Raw genomic sequence first — 19073 nt, forward strand, 5'->3', positions numbered from 1 at the left:
AAAGGTATAGATAATAAGACAGAAAATATCATATTCTCTCCACATAAATCCATGGTACGCCCACATCTTGAATACTATGTGGAGATATGGTCGCCCCATCTCAAAAAAGATATATTGGAATTGGAAAAGTTTCAGAAAAGGATAACAAAGATGACTACGGCTATGGATCAGCTGCCATATGAGGAGTGATTAATAAGACTGGGACTTTTCAGTTTGGAAAAGAGATGACTAATGGAGGGATATGATAGAGGTTTATAAAATCATGACTAGTGTGGAGAAAGTAAATAAGGAAGTATTATTTGCTCCTTCTCGTAACACAAGAACTAGGAGTCACCAAATGAAATTAATAAGCAGCAGGTTTAAAACAAACAAAAGGAAGTATTTCTTCACACAACACACAGTCAACCTGTGGAATTCTTTGCAAGAGTGTGTTGTGAAGGCCAAGACTATAACAAGGTTGAAAAAAGAACTATATAAAATCATGGAGGATAGGTCCATTAATGGCTGTTAGCCAGGATGGTCAGATATAGTGTCTCTAGCCTCTCTTTGCCAGAAGCTGGGAGTGGGCGACATGATGGATCACTTTATAAGTACTTGTTCTGTTCTTTTCCTTTGGAGCGCCTGGCATTGGCCACTGTTGTAAGATAGGATACTGGGCTAGGCAGATCTTTGGTCTCGCCTAGTATGGCTGTTCTTAACATTTAATGACGTTGGTATCTGCCCTGACCCAGAGTAGTCTGGGGACCACTGAGATATGCTGGTCCTCAAGTGTAAGCCCTTTCCCCTCTATTTCCAAATAGCGTACACATGCTATTGGATGGATAGGTGGTTTTCATCCCTTCACACCACTACAGTGGTCCCTCCATGAAGTCTGATTACATAGGGTTTAGGAGCCTGTGTATATATGTGCTTAAGGTGTATGCCATACTTAAGGCATATGCTAGACAATTGGATTTTTCATATTGGTAAAATTTAAGAATTTAAAAGAGACAAATAGGAAACTAACTGTGAAACAAAATAATTGCTGTGCATAATTAATGAACAAAAATGAGCTGAACTTCTGATACTTGATTGTTGAAGAGTAATTCTTTTTCATGTCTTCACTGAAAGGTAACCAGCTTTTGAAATTCCTTTCCAAGTTTGTTTTTTCCATAGAGGTTTTTCTCCATCTCTAAATTTTTCCAAATTTAGTCCAGCAGGGTGGTGTTACGGGAGAACATTTCCTTCTCCACCAATAATTGGAAACAGAACATTTAGCTGTAATAAAAGTGGGTTGTTGATTCTTACTATTTATTTACACACATTTTAAAGCTGAATATGCTCTTGGTTGAAATTAGGTAGAGGTGACATCTCAAAGCAATGGTAGTTGTTCCCTCCACTTAGAGTATTTTTTAAAATTTTTTTAGTACCATCTCTTAAACCTCCCTGCAGTATGCCCTTGTGACATTTTCTCTCTTGAGCAGTTGGACAGCCTGAGAATGGCCTGCCAAACTTACTGGCCTCCCAGGGGGTGCGCAACCTTTCCAAAGCCAGAAAATTGTGCTTTTTGGAAGCAAATTGTGTTCAAGTCATCTCACCTCTATCTGTTATCTGTGACAATCTTTCAGTAACTGAGTGATATTAAAAGAAAATAACCATTTCATGTTCACACTTTTTTGTGCGTACAATACAGTATGTCATTGGACTGGCTTCGGAGTTGGAACCTGTTGCACCTGTAATTGCTGTGTATCTATTGTATTATTACTCTTTTAATACTAAAATAAAAGGTTTATCAACAATTATGATAACCATTAAAAATATCTGAGTGAGTCAATAGTGGCCAGTTTATTTGTTACTCAGAAAGGTTAGTTATAGCCTTGTATCTGTTAAATAAAAATCTTAATAGTAGTTTTGCTATTCTGAAAGATGAATTTCTACTTGCAACATTTGTATGCAGCCCTTTGTGAGAAACTTGAAAAAATATATATGCCTTGTTTAAACAATTTTATGGGGGCTTAGAGGCTGACCTAATTAATAAGACTATTGAATGTTAGAGGAGAAATTGATTCTATAGATGGGTGGAATTACCAGTTTTAACTTCACAAATGTTAGTAACGGTATCTAAAAAATTATCATTTTTCTGAAAATGTTAGCATTGTAATCTGGCTGCAAACCTCCAGAAACTGTAGTTTGGGAGTGAAAACACATGGGACTCTGAAAACTCTAACAGAAGTAAATTAGGAGTTTTTCTTCTGGTTGTGTGGGAAGCAAAAAGCAAAGGAAGACTTGAGCAAAGCAATATTAACTTAGAGGATTGGTAATGGTATTGTGGAAAACCAGAGTCTGTATGCCTGCAAACTGATGACAAAGCATGAAACTCAAATCAAACACATTGTTCAGTGGTCACATATCTTAAAACATATATGCTTATGTTCTTCCATTAGCAGGGACTACAGATGTGGCTCATCCTGGGTAAATTAAGTAAACTTGTTATCTTGGTATGCAATAACTATTATAAACCCAGCATAAACTTATTTTTAAGTCACTGAAGTTAAGATGGATGAAATCTTAATTTATCTAAACTGGTGGGCCCTCTATAGAGGGAGTCTAGGCTGCTTCCAGTGGCTGACAGGTCTGTCTCCAACGCTACATGTAAGCTGAAGATCAAAGGTTAGAGTCTATGGATTTTGCTACTTGACAAAGGAAATGTTCAAGTGAACACAGGTAATTTTTCCCTTTTAGGTTTGTACAGAGAATAATGAGATGCTAATCTTGATTGGACCCCTTGGGTGCTTGTGTATGACTAATTATAAATAATAAAGATCAAAGCAAGGGTGATTAACTGAGCAAGTATAACAGCTATAGAGGAAACTGAACCTTAAGACAATCCTTATAAAAGTCAAAAGGAGTAGAAGTTGCTGACTGTATTCAAGACCAGCAACTTCTAAAATGAAAAGTAAAGAAGAAAAACCTGTGGCATGATTTTTTTTTCTTTAAAATGTTTCTCTAACCAACCAGATTCTTCTTAAGAGCAAATTGCTAGAAATAAATTGGTATCTGGCACTTTGGATCTATGTGAAACTCCCACGCATAGGAGAGCACATGAAGCCAAATTCTGAATTCATTTACACCTGTGTAAATGCAGAGTAACCTGACTGACTTCAGTTTACTCTAAATTTCCACTACTGTAACTGAGATCAGATTTTAGCCTTCTATTCCTGTTGTTGCTAACTATTGCAACTAAGTGAAATGTTAAAAGAAAATCCATCCATTGAACCAAACATTAGCAACAACTAATACAGCATAAATTGGAGGGAAATATTGCAGTGCACTTTATTTAATGCTTTTTTTTTCTTAAGTAATCTCCAGTGCTGAATGTCATAGAATAATCTGAATAATAAACATGTCTGTTAATATTCCTCGGGTCCAGCACTTCTAATTACCACTGCTGCTACTCTTTACCCAGGATGATGCCACAGGAATAAATGGAACTGGTAAAGGAGAAAGTACTTTTTGAGGAATGAGATGTTTACATATTTTAAAATTCCATTCCTTTTTATCATTACATCTTTTTTCCTTAAAAATACAAAAATAGAGAAGGGCAGTGGTAATGACTAGAATGAGAGATGGTTTTGGTGGTGTGGGTTTTCCATTTCAGGAAAGCTTACAAATACTGGTATTGGTATGTTTAGTTGGGAAACGAGAAGATAGAGAGCAAATAGAATTTATAAATAGGTGATGCAGGTAGCAACATCTCTAGTGAGGGTTGCCCAATGCTTCCTGTTATAAAGATCTTGTTTTCAGTAGCTTATGATTGTGCCAAACTTAAATCATTCAGGTTGAAATTGTCTATGATGGTTGTCTACTGGTCACCCTAACAGCATCCCAAAACAGCGAGAGGCTCACTGATACCTGGTAGTAAGTTTCAGTTGGCCTCACCAGTTCAGTATACCCCAACTCACTGATGTATCTAGAATGGGGGTGGCAAACTATGGCCCGGGGGCTGCATCCCGATGGGGAGCGGGGTCCGGGACTTGCCCTGCTCCATGTGTGCCATGGCTCCATGTAGCTCCTGGAAGCAGTGGCATGTCCCCCCTCCAGCTCCTACGTGGAAGCACAACCAGGCGGCTCTGCATGCTGCCCCTGCCCCAGGTGTTACCCCCACAGCTCAAGCAGCTGCTGGAAGCAGTGGCATGTCCCCTCTCTGGCTCCTATGCTGAGGCACAGCTAGGTGGCTCAGTACACTGCCCTGGACGCAGGTGCCACTCCTGCAGCTCCCACTGGCCGTGGTTCCAGGCCAATGGGAGCTGTGGGGGTAACACCTGGGGCAGGGGCAGCATGCGGAGCTGCCTGGTTTTGCCTCCCCGTAGGAACCAGAGAGGGGACATTCCACTGCTTCCAGGAGCTGCTTGAGGTAAGTGCGGCCTGGAGCCTGCACCCGACACCCTCCCGCACCCAAAACCCCTGCCCCAGCCCTGGTCCCTCTTGCACCTTCTGAACCCCTCGGTCCCAGCCCAGAGCACACTCCTGCACCCCCAGCCCCTCATCCCCACACCAGAATCTGCACCCTCAGCTGGAGCTCGCACCCTAATCCCCAGTCCGGAGCCCCCTCCTGGACCCTGAACTTCTCATTTCTGATACCATCCCAGAGCCCTCACCCCAACCCCCAATTTTGTGAGCATTCATAGCCCACCATCTAAAAGGTGTCATGTAAGATACCAATAGAAAGCTAATACCATGCTAAAAAATATTATTGTGTGGCGTATGTACAGAGGACAAATTAAAACACGGAAAATTATTGTCAAATTGTTTGCCAGGCAGGGCTAAAGCTATCCCAATCTAGACAAGAATGTGGTTCTGCTACCATAAAGGTATTTCCAAAGTACATTAGGAGACAATGGAAATGCAATTTACATAGATGATAAACAGGTTCATCAAGCAGAGGAAATGACCTTTCTGCATCATTGCAGGGGGGAAGGAGATTGTAGGAAACAGATCAGTTTGTATTTTAGCAATAACCATCAGGGAAAGAAACCAGCCTGGAACTTCATTTTGCCACCAGACTTCATTCAAGCTATGAGGAAAGCGACATGAACTTTACCTCCTCCCCAAAGTAATCTTCAGAAGAATCCATTTCGAAGGTGCACTGGACTATAAAAGAGGGGCAAAGAACCCCAAGTGATCTTTTACCTAAGAAGACAAAGGAACCAAGCACTTTTGACTTTGTGGGAGATCCTGACCGGAGGGGTGGTCAGCCATCTTGCTGGAAGGTAGATTGGTAAAGAAACTATGTTGAACAAAGGCTGTAGCTTGTTTTGTTAAGTCTTAGTCTCTAGAAAGTGTGTTTCAGTTTTATTTGGTTGTAATTATTTCTAGCTCTGTCCTTTATATGTAGAACTCCCTTAAAATCATACTTCCTTTTGAGAATAAACTTGTTTTACTTCTAATATAAACCAGCCCAAGTGGTTGAGGAAAAGTGAATGTTAATGTCAGTTAATGTGGCAAGCTGCTGGGTATTATATCTTTAAAGAGACAGACAAACAAACATCTCTGAATGGTCCAGGTGAGGATTGGACATTGCAGAGCACGTGGTTTGGGGAAAATTTGGGATTAGGGGATTTTGGGTAATCAGGCCAGAGGGTGGCAGTGGTATAACAAGTAGGCTGCTGAAGTCAGAGCACTGAACCAGGACAACTTAAACAGACACTTGGTGCATTCTTTTATGATGGCTGGAAGTGACCAGTGAAGAGAGCGGCAGTCGAGCATTTTGAGGTGCTACAGGACAGGCAGTGACACACACCCTTGCTGGTTTACATTGCACTCCAGAGCGTGACACTGCCTCATGCTGAACAATTTTTTTTTTTTTTTTTTTTGCAAAGATTCAGCAAAGATGGTTCAGTCCATTTGAAAATTTGGATTAAGGAGAAAGACATTGATTTGCTCTTCATAATGAACTAGTTGTAAGAAATTATTTTGAGAAGCTCTAACATCTCCAGACTTTGCAGCAGGCACTTGACATTTGGAAGGGTGCTTGTTACGGTGTCAGGGATTTGCCTTTTACTGTTCTTGTGAAAATTTGTCCAAATGTGGCCAAGTTATAGGCCTTCACATGCTTGTTAGAGACTTACTAGAGTTCAGCAGCTATATTCTCCAAAGATTACATCTGCACTGAGCATGTTCTAGCATGGGGCTGTGGGAGCTGAGCAAGGCTTTCCTTGGAATTGCTTCTCTGGGCTGCTGTGGGGCTGATCACAGGGACTAGAGGGTAGAGGCAAGACAAATTAGATGAGAAGCTGGGTGTGTGAGAGAAGTAGGGGACTGGGACAAGGAGCCAGAGTGGGGATGGGAGAAGGAATGAGGTCAGTTGAGGAGCCTGGGGTTGGGAGACTGGGACTGGACAGGGGTAGGGGAAAGACACATTGGGTGAGGAAACAGCTTTGTGGAGTGGACTTGACTGACTGGATAAGGAGCTTGTTGTAGAGATTGTGACAATGAGCTTAGTGAGGGAGAATGGGGCTGGGAGGAGAGCTGGTGTATGTATGTGGCGGGGGAGAGGCGCAGAGGATGATGACTAGAAGTTGGATTGTGGTGCAGTGGGAAGACAGATCAGACAAGAAGCCTTATTTTGTTCCTGTAACAGGGTAGCCTGACCCTTTAATGAACAGAGCTGGCTAGCTCCAAGCCTCTGGCCCTTAACTGAAAGCAGCTAAGAAGAGGATAAGTGTTCCTTTATAAAGAGCCTGTTGTCATTAAGGAGAGGTGAACAGGAAGCAGGGGCAGTGGAATGGTTTTTGGGAGAGGCTGACAGTCCCATGGGAGGGGAGGCAATAGGAGCTTGCTGGCCAAAAAAGGCTCTAGGGAGAAAGCCCTGGAAGGTCGCGCTTGATTAAAACATCAGGTAAGGACTCTGCGGAGCCTGGAAGTATTGGCAGATTGTGTAGAAGAGATGCCCAGGAAGGAAGGCAAATTTATGTTTTAATGTGTTTAGTAAGAACCTAGTAAGTGGCTGGGTAGTGGAGTGTGGGTGGAGGGCCAGCAGCAGGGCATAGGCGTGGAGAGCACCTCTAGGTTTTATGCATGGAGCCAGCGGCTGGGTGGTGGGGCTGGTGGCCCCTCATAAAACCTGGGAATGCTGAAGCATCCCCCGCATTCCTACTTCCCGCACCTATGCTGGCACCGCGCTATGCATGCCCTGGAAGTAGGTCCGGGTCCTAGGTGGAGTGGCCAGGAGGCTCCATGAGCTGCTCTCATCCGCAGGCACCGCTCCTCCCCCAGCTCCCATTGACTGGGAGTGCGGAGTCTGTGCTCAGGATGGGGGCAGCATGTGGAGCCCCATGGCCCCCCTGCCTAGCAGCTGGACCAGGGGTGCAGCGCGATATCCCAGGACAGGTAGGGACTAGCTTGCTTTAGTGCCGCAGCACAACCGACCGACCTTTTAACGGTCTGGTCAATGGTGCTGACTGGAGTTGCCAGGGTCCCTTTTTGACTGGGTGTTCCGGTCGACACCTGGTCACCCTAGCCCCAAGCGCTGGCTCTGCAGCTCCTATTAGCCTTTGTTTTTACGAACTGCATGTTAATTCTAAACAAAATGCACTTATTTTCTCTGATTATTCTTTTTCAGAATAAAAGGTCAAAATTACATAAACAGTTAATGAGCTCTGAGCTTACATGGAAGAAGATAGTAAAATTTGTTGAAGATAGTTTGGACAAGAAAGAGCAGCAGTCTGTAAATGGACATTTAAGAACTATATTACAGGCTGCAAAACAAATAGGTAAGTCTTAATTTGTTAGTAATCTAATATCATCAGCCTGAAAACCAAATTTTAAATTGATATGTGTTTTGTATTCTTTAGTTCTTCTCTCAGTTATATACCGGAAACTAAGCCAATCTGAGTTACATATGCATATCTAAGGTTGGAATTTGGGCCTCAGGGCATCTTTTTCATTTAACTTAATTTTCCATTTTCTGGAATTGTTGCTTCTCATACAGTTAGAATGCTGTCTCTTATTGCTCTTTAATCAATCTCCAATAATTAAAAGGTGTTGCAGTTACTTTTGACACATCAAGTAGCGGAGAAGAGAACAAGTTTGGTGGTATCTACTTCAGTGCAGAAGTAGCTATAATAGTAGAGAATGGATTTTTTTAATAACTTTATCATTCTGAAACTGGACACTTGGGCAACAAGAGACATAGAAGCAGCTTCTAATTTTAGCCTCCCTACCACCTCTTTTACCAGTGTAGGGGACAGAGTGGAGTTACTGTTTTTTTTGTTTTTAGTTTTAAAGGAGGTGGCTATGTCAAAATGAAAATGTTTATTGAAAAATATTCAATTTTTTTTTAAACAAAACTTTGAGAGAAAATGTGTAGGAAAAATTTGTTTTTAAACCAAACCCCATTTTTTAAAAGCATCTTATTTTTGTTGAAAAAATTTCAGTTAGCATTATTGGTGGGGTTGAACCCCATTAGCTCCTAGTCAACCCTTGTCAGCATGAGGATCAAGGAGATGTTTTGTAGGTAAGGGGGTGTTCTTCATTCATAGTTGATGCTTGGCTAAGGATTTGCTCCCTGAGTTTGATAGTGGTAGGCTTAAATTTTCCTGTATTCTTTCCTGGTTACTGTTTCAGAAATCTCAAATAGCAGCCACAGGGTAAATATACTGATGGGGATTAAGCTACATAAACCTGTTATGTGTAAATATGACAGCTTATCACTTTGGTAGTCCTATGAGATCCGAGACGTACATCCTTGCACGTGACTGCCTGAATGATATCTACAGAAAGAGACTGCTTTGCTGTGGTTCGAGACATTTTGCTCCAAAGTAGACAACCCTTGGCCAGGCTGACATACAAAGTGACTTTTTTCTCTCTGGGAAGCAGCGTCAGTTTTTGCCAGTATCCACTCTGCGTTCAGCTATACTGGGCTATTTGCTATATCAGAAATTGATGCCAGGTATCAGTAGCCAGGATGGGACACATGGGTGGGCCCTGACTTGGGGTGGGCAGGCAGTGATGGAGTAGGAGTGATCAGGGCCACCTTCCCCTCCTCCTGCCTGTCCTGTGGGGAGGGGAAGGAATGATGCTCTGGTCAGGGCCCCCAGAAAACTGGGGGCCTCTGTAAAAATGTGCACCCTGTTCCCCGATCCATTTTGCCCCCCTGCCTGGTGCTTAGGGCTTGGCCTGCTCCGCCTACCCAGTGCTCCCACTGGGGAATGAGGTCGGGGACTTGCCCCGCTCCGCCCACCCTGGTGCACCAGCAGGGGAGCTGGGGTTGGGGCTTTGCAAGCCCCTGCTCTCTGGCAGGAGCGTCTGGTGGGCAGAGTGGGGCAAGACCCTGACCTGGCTCCCTGGTCAGAGTGCTGGGTGGGCTCCAGGAGCAGGTCAAGCCCCTGACTCCATTTCATGGTTGGAGCACTGGAGCGGGGCTAGCCGTCGTGCCCTGACCCTGCTCCCCAGCTGGAGCACTGGGTGGGAGGAGTGGGGCAAGCACTTTGGTGGGAGCAGAGCCGGGGCTGCGGGGTGGATCTGGATGCTAAGTAGGTGGGCCGTGGCCCACCTATGGCTATGCCCCTGACAGGTATACTGGTATTAAGTTAAGGGACAGACCTGATTGCTTCAGAGAATCATGCTCCTGTACAAAGCCTACATTGTTTCCTTGCCCTGGCATAATGGTGAGATTCCTCAAAGGACTCTCACATGGTTTTCTTCCAGATCCGGGAACTCTTTCCTTCCTGGGACCTTAACTTAGTGTCATTTGGACTGATGGGTCTCCCCACTTTGAGCCACTAACTATTTGTTGTATTTACTGTCTGTCAATGAAGACAGCCATGAGTGAGGCAATTTCACCCGCTAGGCCCCATCCAGGTTCTCATCTTGTGCCCTCCTTACATGGCCTTTCACATGGACAGAGTCACTCTTGGGCCTCAACCTGAAGTTTCTGCCAAAGATGGTTTCTGACTTCCACATCAGTTAGTTGATTCATCTCCTGGTATTCTTCTCTAAACTGCATTCCATCCTGTGTACAATGAAACTTCACATCTTGGATGTGAGAACATTGTCATTTTATTTAGAATTATCCTTCTGTGTTGCTGAGGCGGCAGCACTGCCTTCAGAGCCGGAGCACCTGACCAGCAGCAGCTACTTTCTGGGTGCTCAACTCTAAAGGAAGCACAGAAGAAAGGGTGGCAGTATCGTAAGCGCCTCCTCCCCCCCAATAGCCTTGCAACCCCTTTTTGGGTTGGGATCCCCAGTTTGAGAAATGATGAGTCTTAAGGGCTTTACGTGTTTACATTTTGCCCTTTTAAAATACGTATTCATGTTTTGTTACAACACCGTGAAATTTGATTTAAATATCTGAAACCATGAAATTCAAGATTTGTAAAATGCTAAAGAAATTTGTGAAAATGCATATTCATGTTTTGTTACAACACTGTGAAGTTTGATTTAAATATCTGAAACCATGAAATTCAAGATTTTTAAAATGCTAAAGAAATTTGAGAAAATGAACTGTGAATTCTATATATAATGACCAATTTTAACTTGCTAAGGCTTGGATACCCATAATATGGCAAAGATTTTACTAAAATTGTTGGGTCCAACAATCCTCCATACCCCACTTACATGTTTCCTGTTATATTTCTGCTACTTTCAGACCAGTCGGAAAACAAAATTTGGCTTTGACCCTGCCAGCAGGTAGGGGATCTTGGGGGACAACTACTGCACTGGTGGGGTGCAAAATAAACTTTATTAAGAAAATGCAAAAACAGGGAAAATTCAATAGTGAGGGGTATGGGGTTTGTTAAGGTAGACAATTGGGGAGGGGTTTCTTTTAGTAAATAGTATAGGGGGTTTCAATAGTGGGATACAATACAGTGGGGTACAGTACAGTTGGTAACCAATTAACACTGAAGTATAAATGTAACAGGTAGCTAACAATTTCTATGTAAAGGGTGTGTCACAGCAGTATATAACCAACTAACAGTTAAGGGTAAAATGTGTTAAATAACCAACAACTCTAGGTAAAAATGTGTCACAGTGGTGTAAATGTAAAATGTGAGGTGTCAGAGAGAAAAAGGATAACCAATGCGGTTTTATGCTAGACTTCAGTAATACAATTGAGGTTTGGCAGCAGTAGGAGCGGGGTGAACACGTGGGGGAAGGGATTAAAAGAGAGAGAGAGAAAAGGCAGTGGTAGAGGAATGAGGTTGGAGGATAGGGGAAGAGGAGCACGTGGTGGAGCAGCGACCAAAGGCAGAGGCGCTGCAGAGGGAGATTTAAACTCAGGGAGACACAGAGAGCAGACAGGCTGCAAGTTTAAACACCAGAGAGACTGCAACGAGTGACTGGGGAGACACGGGCAAGCTTGGGGGGCGGGGGTTAGGGCAGCGGGAAGACAGACTTAACCACAATTATACAGAACACAGCAAAATCTTATTTATGATCTAACTTAACCAAGGCTACGCAAATTAGCAAGTAACAGAACACAATGCAACAATTCTTTTTTAAACCTAACTTACAGAGCATAATACAAACAATTCTTTAAACCTAACTTGACCACAGCTATGCAAAATGAAATTACAACTTATTTAGACTAAGAACCTAATTCTAATAGGTGCACCTTACACTATGCCGATTTTTTGATCGGGAGGGGGAGCAGTTCCAGAGGGCAGAGTGGTGTGTGCCCAGGGTACAGCCCCTGGGGGGGTGCAAGCTGGCGGCCCAGGATACAGTCCAGGAAGGCACAGCTTAGCAGCGGCACAGGCTTATTTTTAGCAGCAAAGGCGCTGCGGAACAAGAAACAGATTACAGATACAGACCGAGGAGTTAGCTTGGGTCTGTCTGCTGGGGAAACAAGGCCAGCAGCTAGGACAGGGGGAGTCTGCAAGAGGGAGTTCTTACCAATCCCCAGGACAGCAGCAAGCACAGAGGCAGGAACAGCAGTAGCATCGGAGGACGGAGAGATGACTCGATTCGCTTACAATAATCAGGACATCTCCAGGCACAAATTCATTGTTCGTGGGAGGGGAGTTTAAAAACAGGAGTACGCTCAAAAACAAACGAGAGCGGGGAGAGGGCCCTCCAAAGACCCCTAGCTGATCAGACCAGGTAGCAAAGCAAGGACCTTCTCCGAGGTCTGATCAGAAAATGTCCGGCTTTAAAGGCAAACTCAGGCAGTTTCCCACCAGTACTTTTGATTGGCTCCTCTTGATACAGGGGAGGAGAGAAGGCAGGGAAAGGCTACAGGTAAGCATAGGCATGCCTGGGCATGTTCTGAGCCACAGGTATGACTCATATGCTTAATTAGTTGGCCACTTCAGGTCTTGCATTTCTGGGCAGCGCCCCCCACACCGAGCCCGGGTCTGAACAAAGGAGCCAAACAAAGAAGCAAGAAGCCCCCTCCCTAGGCAGAGCAATATCTCCAGTTAGTCTGTACAAGCCATTCCTATGAATAGGGCTGTGACTTTAGCACAATGGCCGGGAGGGGCGGCCACACAGGACAAAAAGAAAGGAGAGGGGAAAAAGGAATGCAGCAGGGGGACAGTTGTAACAGACAAGCTTATATATTTCTCGCACACCCATTGTTTTGCTCTACCGGCTGTCTACTGAGGTCATTGCAAACTTAACTGAATCCTTGGTATAATTTTTTGTTGAGGCACACAGTGAACCGCTACCCAATTGTGTCTGCCTTATGGATCAAGAATATTAAAGAAGGCATTGCTTATATTGACAAATATGGGCCCATTTTAACAATATGGTCTCTTTCTTCTTTTGTCCATTTGGGGGCATACCATGCTATAAAAGCACATGAGGGATTCTCCCTCAAAATATGTGTACAATTAACCCTCTATACTTCCAGATATATGCCCTTCCACTGTCAAGCCATATAATAAGTTTATCTTTTCCTGGGCCACTATTTATAATCGTTATGTTCTGCCGCATTGATGTTATGTTGACTAGTTGTGCCCACATTGCTCCGTTTCTTGTCCAGACCCATTGACATTTTTATCCACTTAGGGTTAGAAATTTTGATGCTCTCTCCTTCATCCCATGGGATGAAGAAGGTTACCCACTGGGTATTTAATGTTTGGCTACTTGTGATATTTGGCACTTCAGACTGATAGGCTACACTCTATCCATCATCCCTATGGATCACTTGCATGACTTTGTGATATTACTTTTCTCTTCCTTCGCTTGTATACTCCTTATTGATTCTACGGCTTTGGATTCACTCCACCATACCAGGATCCAGCAAGTCCTAATTCCCAAAAGAGTGGTGGTCTTGGCTCTTTCTGTAAAACAAATAAAGAAGAAACCTTTTCCTCCCTAGAGTTTTTTTATAAACAACTTTTTATTTAAGGTTTAATAGGAACGATAATATTTTCCTTCTCTTTTAATATAAGAACATTAATCAACTTATATACACTTGCTAAAAATGATTATTTAAGGCATGTTTCACAGGATTTTATCTGCTATGTCAATAGAACAATTAAGTGTGTTCGTTCCAATAATTCCATAACCACTTTTTCCTATATTCATTTTTTAAAATGATATCTGCTTCAACTTCTTTACCCCTATTTTTATGGTTATGGGTGAACTTGGTGGAATTCTTATGGTTCCTTTGCTGCTCTATTATAACTCCCTGAATAGTTTTTGTCAGCCTAGCTTCTTCGGGGTATCTATACTGGACCTAATCCCTCACTCCAAAAAGTAATAATCAGAACTTCTGCCTCAATTTTTCCATATTTGTTTTGTTAGTAGCCCAAATTTCCTTATGCTTTTGTGCAATCTCTAATATTTTTTTTGGCCAGTTGGGCCATTCTCTCTTTTACACACGCACACACACCCCGTCTCTCTCTGGGTTCATTAGACCAAATTGTTCTATTCCCCTTTTTGTTCCCAATCGAAAATGAATTGGAGAGCTAAATGGCACTTAAAAGCTTCATAAAATCTTCGCAGTTTCTTACTGCTGCCGGGCATCCATATAGACTTTTTTCCCTAGTACTAATATTTCACCTTCCTGAGTGATGTAAGTGCTCATGTGTCCAGACCTATGTTGACGGGAGAGTTTCTCTTGCTGTCCTAGCTTATGCTGCTGGTGGAGATGTTTTTTTAATGCTGACAGGAGAGCTTTCTTCAGCATAAGAGTGTCTTCACCAAATGCGTTGCAGTGGTGCAGCTGTACCAGTACAATTGTGCTACCGTATGTATAGATGCGTCCCCACCATCCAGCATTAAACTAAGTTAAACAACGTGTGGGGTTTGCTTAGTACTATTGCAAACACACCATTAACAATCATTTAAATCTTTTATTAAAGATAAAAGGTAAAGCATTTGAAATGTACAGTATGAAATAAGGCATTCATTTTAACAACATCCCTTGTTCCCTTAACCTCTAGTTGAGGAGAGGTTTTGTTTGTTTTTTTTTAAGAAGGAAAAAAGTCCCTTGTTTGATAGTCTTTAGATGCTATCAAAGATAGTAATATCTGTCCCTTTGGGGGGAAAAAGAAGCTGGTTGAGATGGGGTTGAACTGTTGTTAAAGTCTGATCCCATTTGCCCTAGGTGGTAGTTGGGATTCATCAGTAGCCAGAAGAGGGGACGATATCATTTGGGTCAGTCTCTCTCGCAGTCTGGTCAGGACATTTTTCAGGATCAGGACAACGAGGGACTGGGGTTTCAGCTATGATGATGAAGCTTGTTCTCCTGACCTCCATTTGTTTTTCTATATTTTGCCACCAAAGTCTTTCTTTAACCCAAAAAGGAAATGGGAGGTGGAATAGTGGATTCTCTCATTTATTTTGTCTGTCAGTTAGGCCTAGTTTTCAGAATTATTCATGATGACTCCAGTATCTCTTTATTGTAAGGTAACAGCTCATTTAGACCCCATCAGTTTGTATGTACAGTTGCAATTGTTTTCCACTGTGCATTCCTTTGCACTTAATAACGTTGAATTTCATCTGTCATTTTGTCGCCCAGTCATCCCAGTTTTGTGAGATCTCTTTCTAACTCTTCATCGTCCTCTTTGGATTTAATTATTTTGACTAATTTGGTAGCATCTGCAAACTTTTCTATCTTACTGTTTACCCCCTTTTCCAGATAATTTATGAATATATTGAACATCACGGGTCCCAGTACAGATCCTTGGGGGACCCCACTATTTACCACTTTTCATTGTAAATATTGACTATTTATGCTTACCCTTTATTTCCTATCTTTTATAAAATTACTGTTTGTTATAAATTATTGTACCTTTTTATAAAGTTACTTACTTTTTCCAGTTAAACACACAATTAGAGTAAATTTGTAGGCCCAGTTATTATTCCCCTCCCCACTTTGGGCATCACAGTGGGAGAGGGGATCTAACATAGATGTTGGTCCTTACTCTATTTTCATTGTAGCTTTGCAGCTAAGCAGTTTTAAAACCAGAAAATCATTTCTTAGAAACCTGGATACTTAAATGCCCTGAAGTATGACTTGAAACAGTCAGATTCCCATTTTCTAGTGGACTCGATTTCATCTGAACCTCTGTCCCATCTCACCTGCTTCTGTGGACAACCTCCCAGTGTGAAGAAATGCAAGTTAAATCCCTGGATTCCAACCCTTAAAGGCAATAACCTCTTTAAACACCAATGAAAAATCATAGCTTGTGTTTCCCATTCTCATGTAATAAGATGAGTTATGGTGGACCAGTTGGTTGAAATAGCTCCCTTGATGATTAAACTAGGCTCAGAAAGATGTCCCCCAAAGTCCTCTAATAAACTGTTAACTGGTTCTTCTTGATGAGAAAATGTCAGCTGAACATCTTTCTGAATCCAAATAATTTCCCCTAGGAGAAGGGAGTGATATGACCTGTAAGTGAGCTGAGCCTGGAATTTTGTTTTCCCTGAATGTGCTCTCATTAGCATAGGTAGAATGGCTAGAGGGATGGCCTAGTGCTCATCTATAATGTCCTTGCAAAACCCTTCATTACATTCTTATATGGTTCAAGGACGCCTAACATAGCAGAGCAAAATGATGCCCCTTCACCATTTATCTTTTAGCCAGGACCAAACAAGGTTTGTTCTCTAGACAAACTAGGAACCAGTAGCTTAGTTTTATGAAGACTTGCAACACTGAGTTAGTTTAAAATAAATCAGAACTATGTTTCCCAATATTTGCAACATAAATAATGAGTAGTAGAATTTGTTAAATCTAGCCATCTTATTGAGTTAAATTTACCTTATTTAAGTTACAGGAATGATTTAAATAACTATTTTAAAATTACTTTACTAATGTTAAAAGTAATTTCAATGTTGCTTATTTTGAATATGCATTACTCAGTTTGTGGCCTGATGTTTCCAAAGGTGCTGAGTACCATTGACTTCAAGGTTTCTTAGCATCTTCTAAAACTGATTCCATTAAATCCTTGTGCAGAATATCAATTTATTTGTAATTACCTTCTTCTTATATATGATGAAGACTATTTTAAATCCTGGCTGTTCAGCTCTATATATACTATAACAATTTCTTTGTGTGAACAGATGGTGACATCACAGAACTAGTTACTGAGTCGTCTTCATCCAAATTCTTGAGGTTTTTTTGTCTTCATGTCCAGTCCTTTTCTGAGGAGGAAGTGCAGTTAAAAGTTGATATGCTGTCCCCGAGATCTCAGAAGTAATTTGATTGAAACCTGTTAGAATTCCTAAGGATATTTTTTTTTTTTAATGTTTTGGTGCTGACTAGATTAACTCAGCTTGCATTGCTGAGAGAGCAAGGAGAGATCTAGCTTATTCCACCCTAGATATAGAGAGAAGTTCAGGCTGCCCTGCTATTGTGCTTTAAACTCAAGACCAATATCTTCAGGCAGGCACAGGTGCTATCACTTTTAGTTAGCCAATCATCAGCATTCAGAGTTGTCTTAGTTCTGATTAAATATTTCTAACTTGCACTGTGAGTGGCAGCCTTATTTGTTCTACTGGGATACGAAGAAGTAATTTTTCTATAGCTTATGAACAAAAAATACCTGAAACTTTTCAAAGATATGGAGCATCCATAATATTCTTGGTGACTTTAAGGAACATGATTTGTACTTAAGCATGAATATTTGAGGAGGTGTTTGTGGGTAGATTTTTTTTTGTCATTGGATTCCTAGGATATCCGTGTCTAGTAATGAAACACTTTAAAGGGATTAAAAGTAACCAGGGAGCAGCCCAGTATTGAGTGCACTCATTAGAAATTATTAAATTAAATTTGTTTGCCCTTTTGCTTCCCAAAATGCCTGATGTATTAAAGCTAATTTAGTAGAAAAGATGTTTTGTGTTTCTCTTTGTTTTTTATTTTTACCCCAGAACAGCAGTAAGCAAATAAACAAAACGTAGGGGTGTACAGTGTCCGTCAGAATTACATAATTCCTCATTTCACCATAAATTAGTATATTTACATATTACTTATGAAAAGAGACAAATCAAGAACAAGGCAAATGAAATCATCAGCAAAACCAGCAACAACTAAGTTAAAAGTTCTCTTGGCATTTGGTTTCCTAAGAAGCTCTTATTGACACTGATTTATAAATATAAATGATAAAATTAATATTCTTTATGCTTTTGCTGATTTGAGCACACTGTAAATTTGTTTTTGTCCATAAACAAAATATCTGTATCCAGCATTAACTGATACAGATAAACATGATGTTGCATTAGTTCTAAAATTAGAATGTATGTATTGTACAGTATGCTGTAAATGCCTAGTGGCTGAATCGAGCTAGAGGAGCAGAGAGGAGCTTTGGCTTGATCTTATGTTCTAAAGTAATTTAGAACGTTCAGTCAGGTTGCTTGATTTACGTCCTCAACACCTTCTCCAATTTTAAAAAATGTTCATTTGTACAAAGAATATTGACGGTGTGAGAATGTGTTTGGTTTTTTTTTTAAGTTCCTATAGAATACCAAGGCGATAGACATAGAAATACTTAATAAATAAAAGTCCAACTAAAAAGAGTAAAAGCTAGATGCTTTATTGTTCCAACACCTTTGTCATGTCATTTTCATAGCTCATATAACAGTATTTGGAACAACAACTTGAATATAGTTATGTGATAGGCAATAAAAGAGAATTATCTTAGTTGTTAGAATTTAGGTAGTAAAGTTCTTTTGTTTTTTGTTTTTGTGCACAGTTGGAGCTGAAAATGGACAAGAAGCAATTGAAAGTGGAGCTGTTTTTCTCTTTAAGACGTTTCACATGAAGGAATGCGTCGGTCATGATGAAACAAAGGCAATCAAGCAGATGTTTGGGCCCTTTCCATCGTCATCTGCTACTGCTGCCTGTAATGCCACATGCCGGATTGCTGCTTACTTCACTGAAGAACAGCTTACTGCACTTATGCGGATTGCTGAAAAGCAAAATGGTGATAACAGAGTATTCTTTGGTAAAAATATAGTATTTTCATTTGACATGCATGACCTGGATCACTCTGAAGAACTGCCAATAAATGGTGAGGCTGCTGAACAGAAAACTATAAGCTTAGATTACAAGAAATTTCTGAATAACCATTTGGAACACTTCCAGAATTGCTATGGCAATAACTCTGATTGCAAGTCATTGGAAAAAGTGGATGATTCTTTTCTGTGGTGTGAGGTTGGGAAGTTTCTAAATGAATCACTAAAAGGAAACCCTGGAGAACCAACAACAGATGATCTCTGCTGCACTTTGTATGAGATGCTTGCATCTAGTAAAAGTGGTGACGAGCTTCAGAATGAGGTACAGTAGCTATATTAGTAATACTGTATGAGAATTTATTTAAATGTGACACAGATATCAAACTTGCCTTTTTTACTCATTATTTCAAGTTTTCTGCCAAAAAAAGATGTCCACTTGGCATTAACAGGCTAGAGGCAAGTTTCTTCTTAAAGGTAAAATGCAGTGACTATTCTGGTAGCTTTTGAGACTTGGCATATTGCTAAAGCTATAGTTACAACTGTCATGGGGCAATAGCTGAGTTCAGTGGTATCAATGTTTTTGTCTTTGTGTTAATAAAAATGAAATCACAATGTGTTAAATCACTATACACGAGTCTAGTTTAAGATATTGTAGTGTGCTGGGGCAGAAAGAAAGCATTGTTTGTTCG

The 19073-nt window shown here is 41.3% G+C and overlaps 1 protein-coding gene across 4 annotated transcripts in view; it reads left to right on the plus strand.

Moving 5' to 3' along the window:
• The window catches only part of ASCC3 (activating signal cointegrator 1 complex subunit 3), a 579719-nt gene that overhangs the window by 32497 nt on the left and 528149 nt on the right, over positions 1-19073 (plus strand). For 3 of the 4 annotated variants that reach the window (XM_050949220.1, XM_050949219.1, XM_050949221.1), the window contains exons 3-4: positions 7601-7751; positions 18123-18706. In XM_050949220.1, the coding sequence (XP_050805177.1) occupies positions 7601-7751; positions 18123-18706 (735 nt within the window). Of the gene's footprint in view, positions 1-5022; positions 5250-7600; positions 7752-18122; positions 18707-19073 lie in introns of those variants that run through there. The other variant, XM_050949222.1, reaches the window with a different exon arrangement.

The sequence above is a fragment of the Gopherus flavomarginatus genome, chromosome 4 (genome assembly GCF_025201925.1).
Source record: "Gopherus flavomarginatus isolate rGopFla2 chromosome 4, rGopFla2.mat.asm, whole genome shotgun sequence".
Taxonomy (NCBI): domain Eukaryota; kingdom Metazoa; phylum Chordata; order Testudines; family Testudinidae; genus Gopherus; species Gopherus flavomarginatus.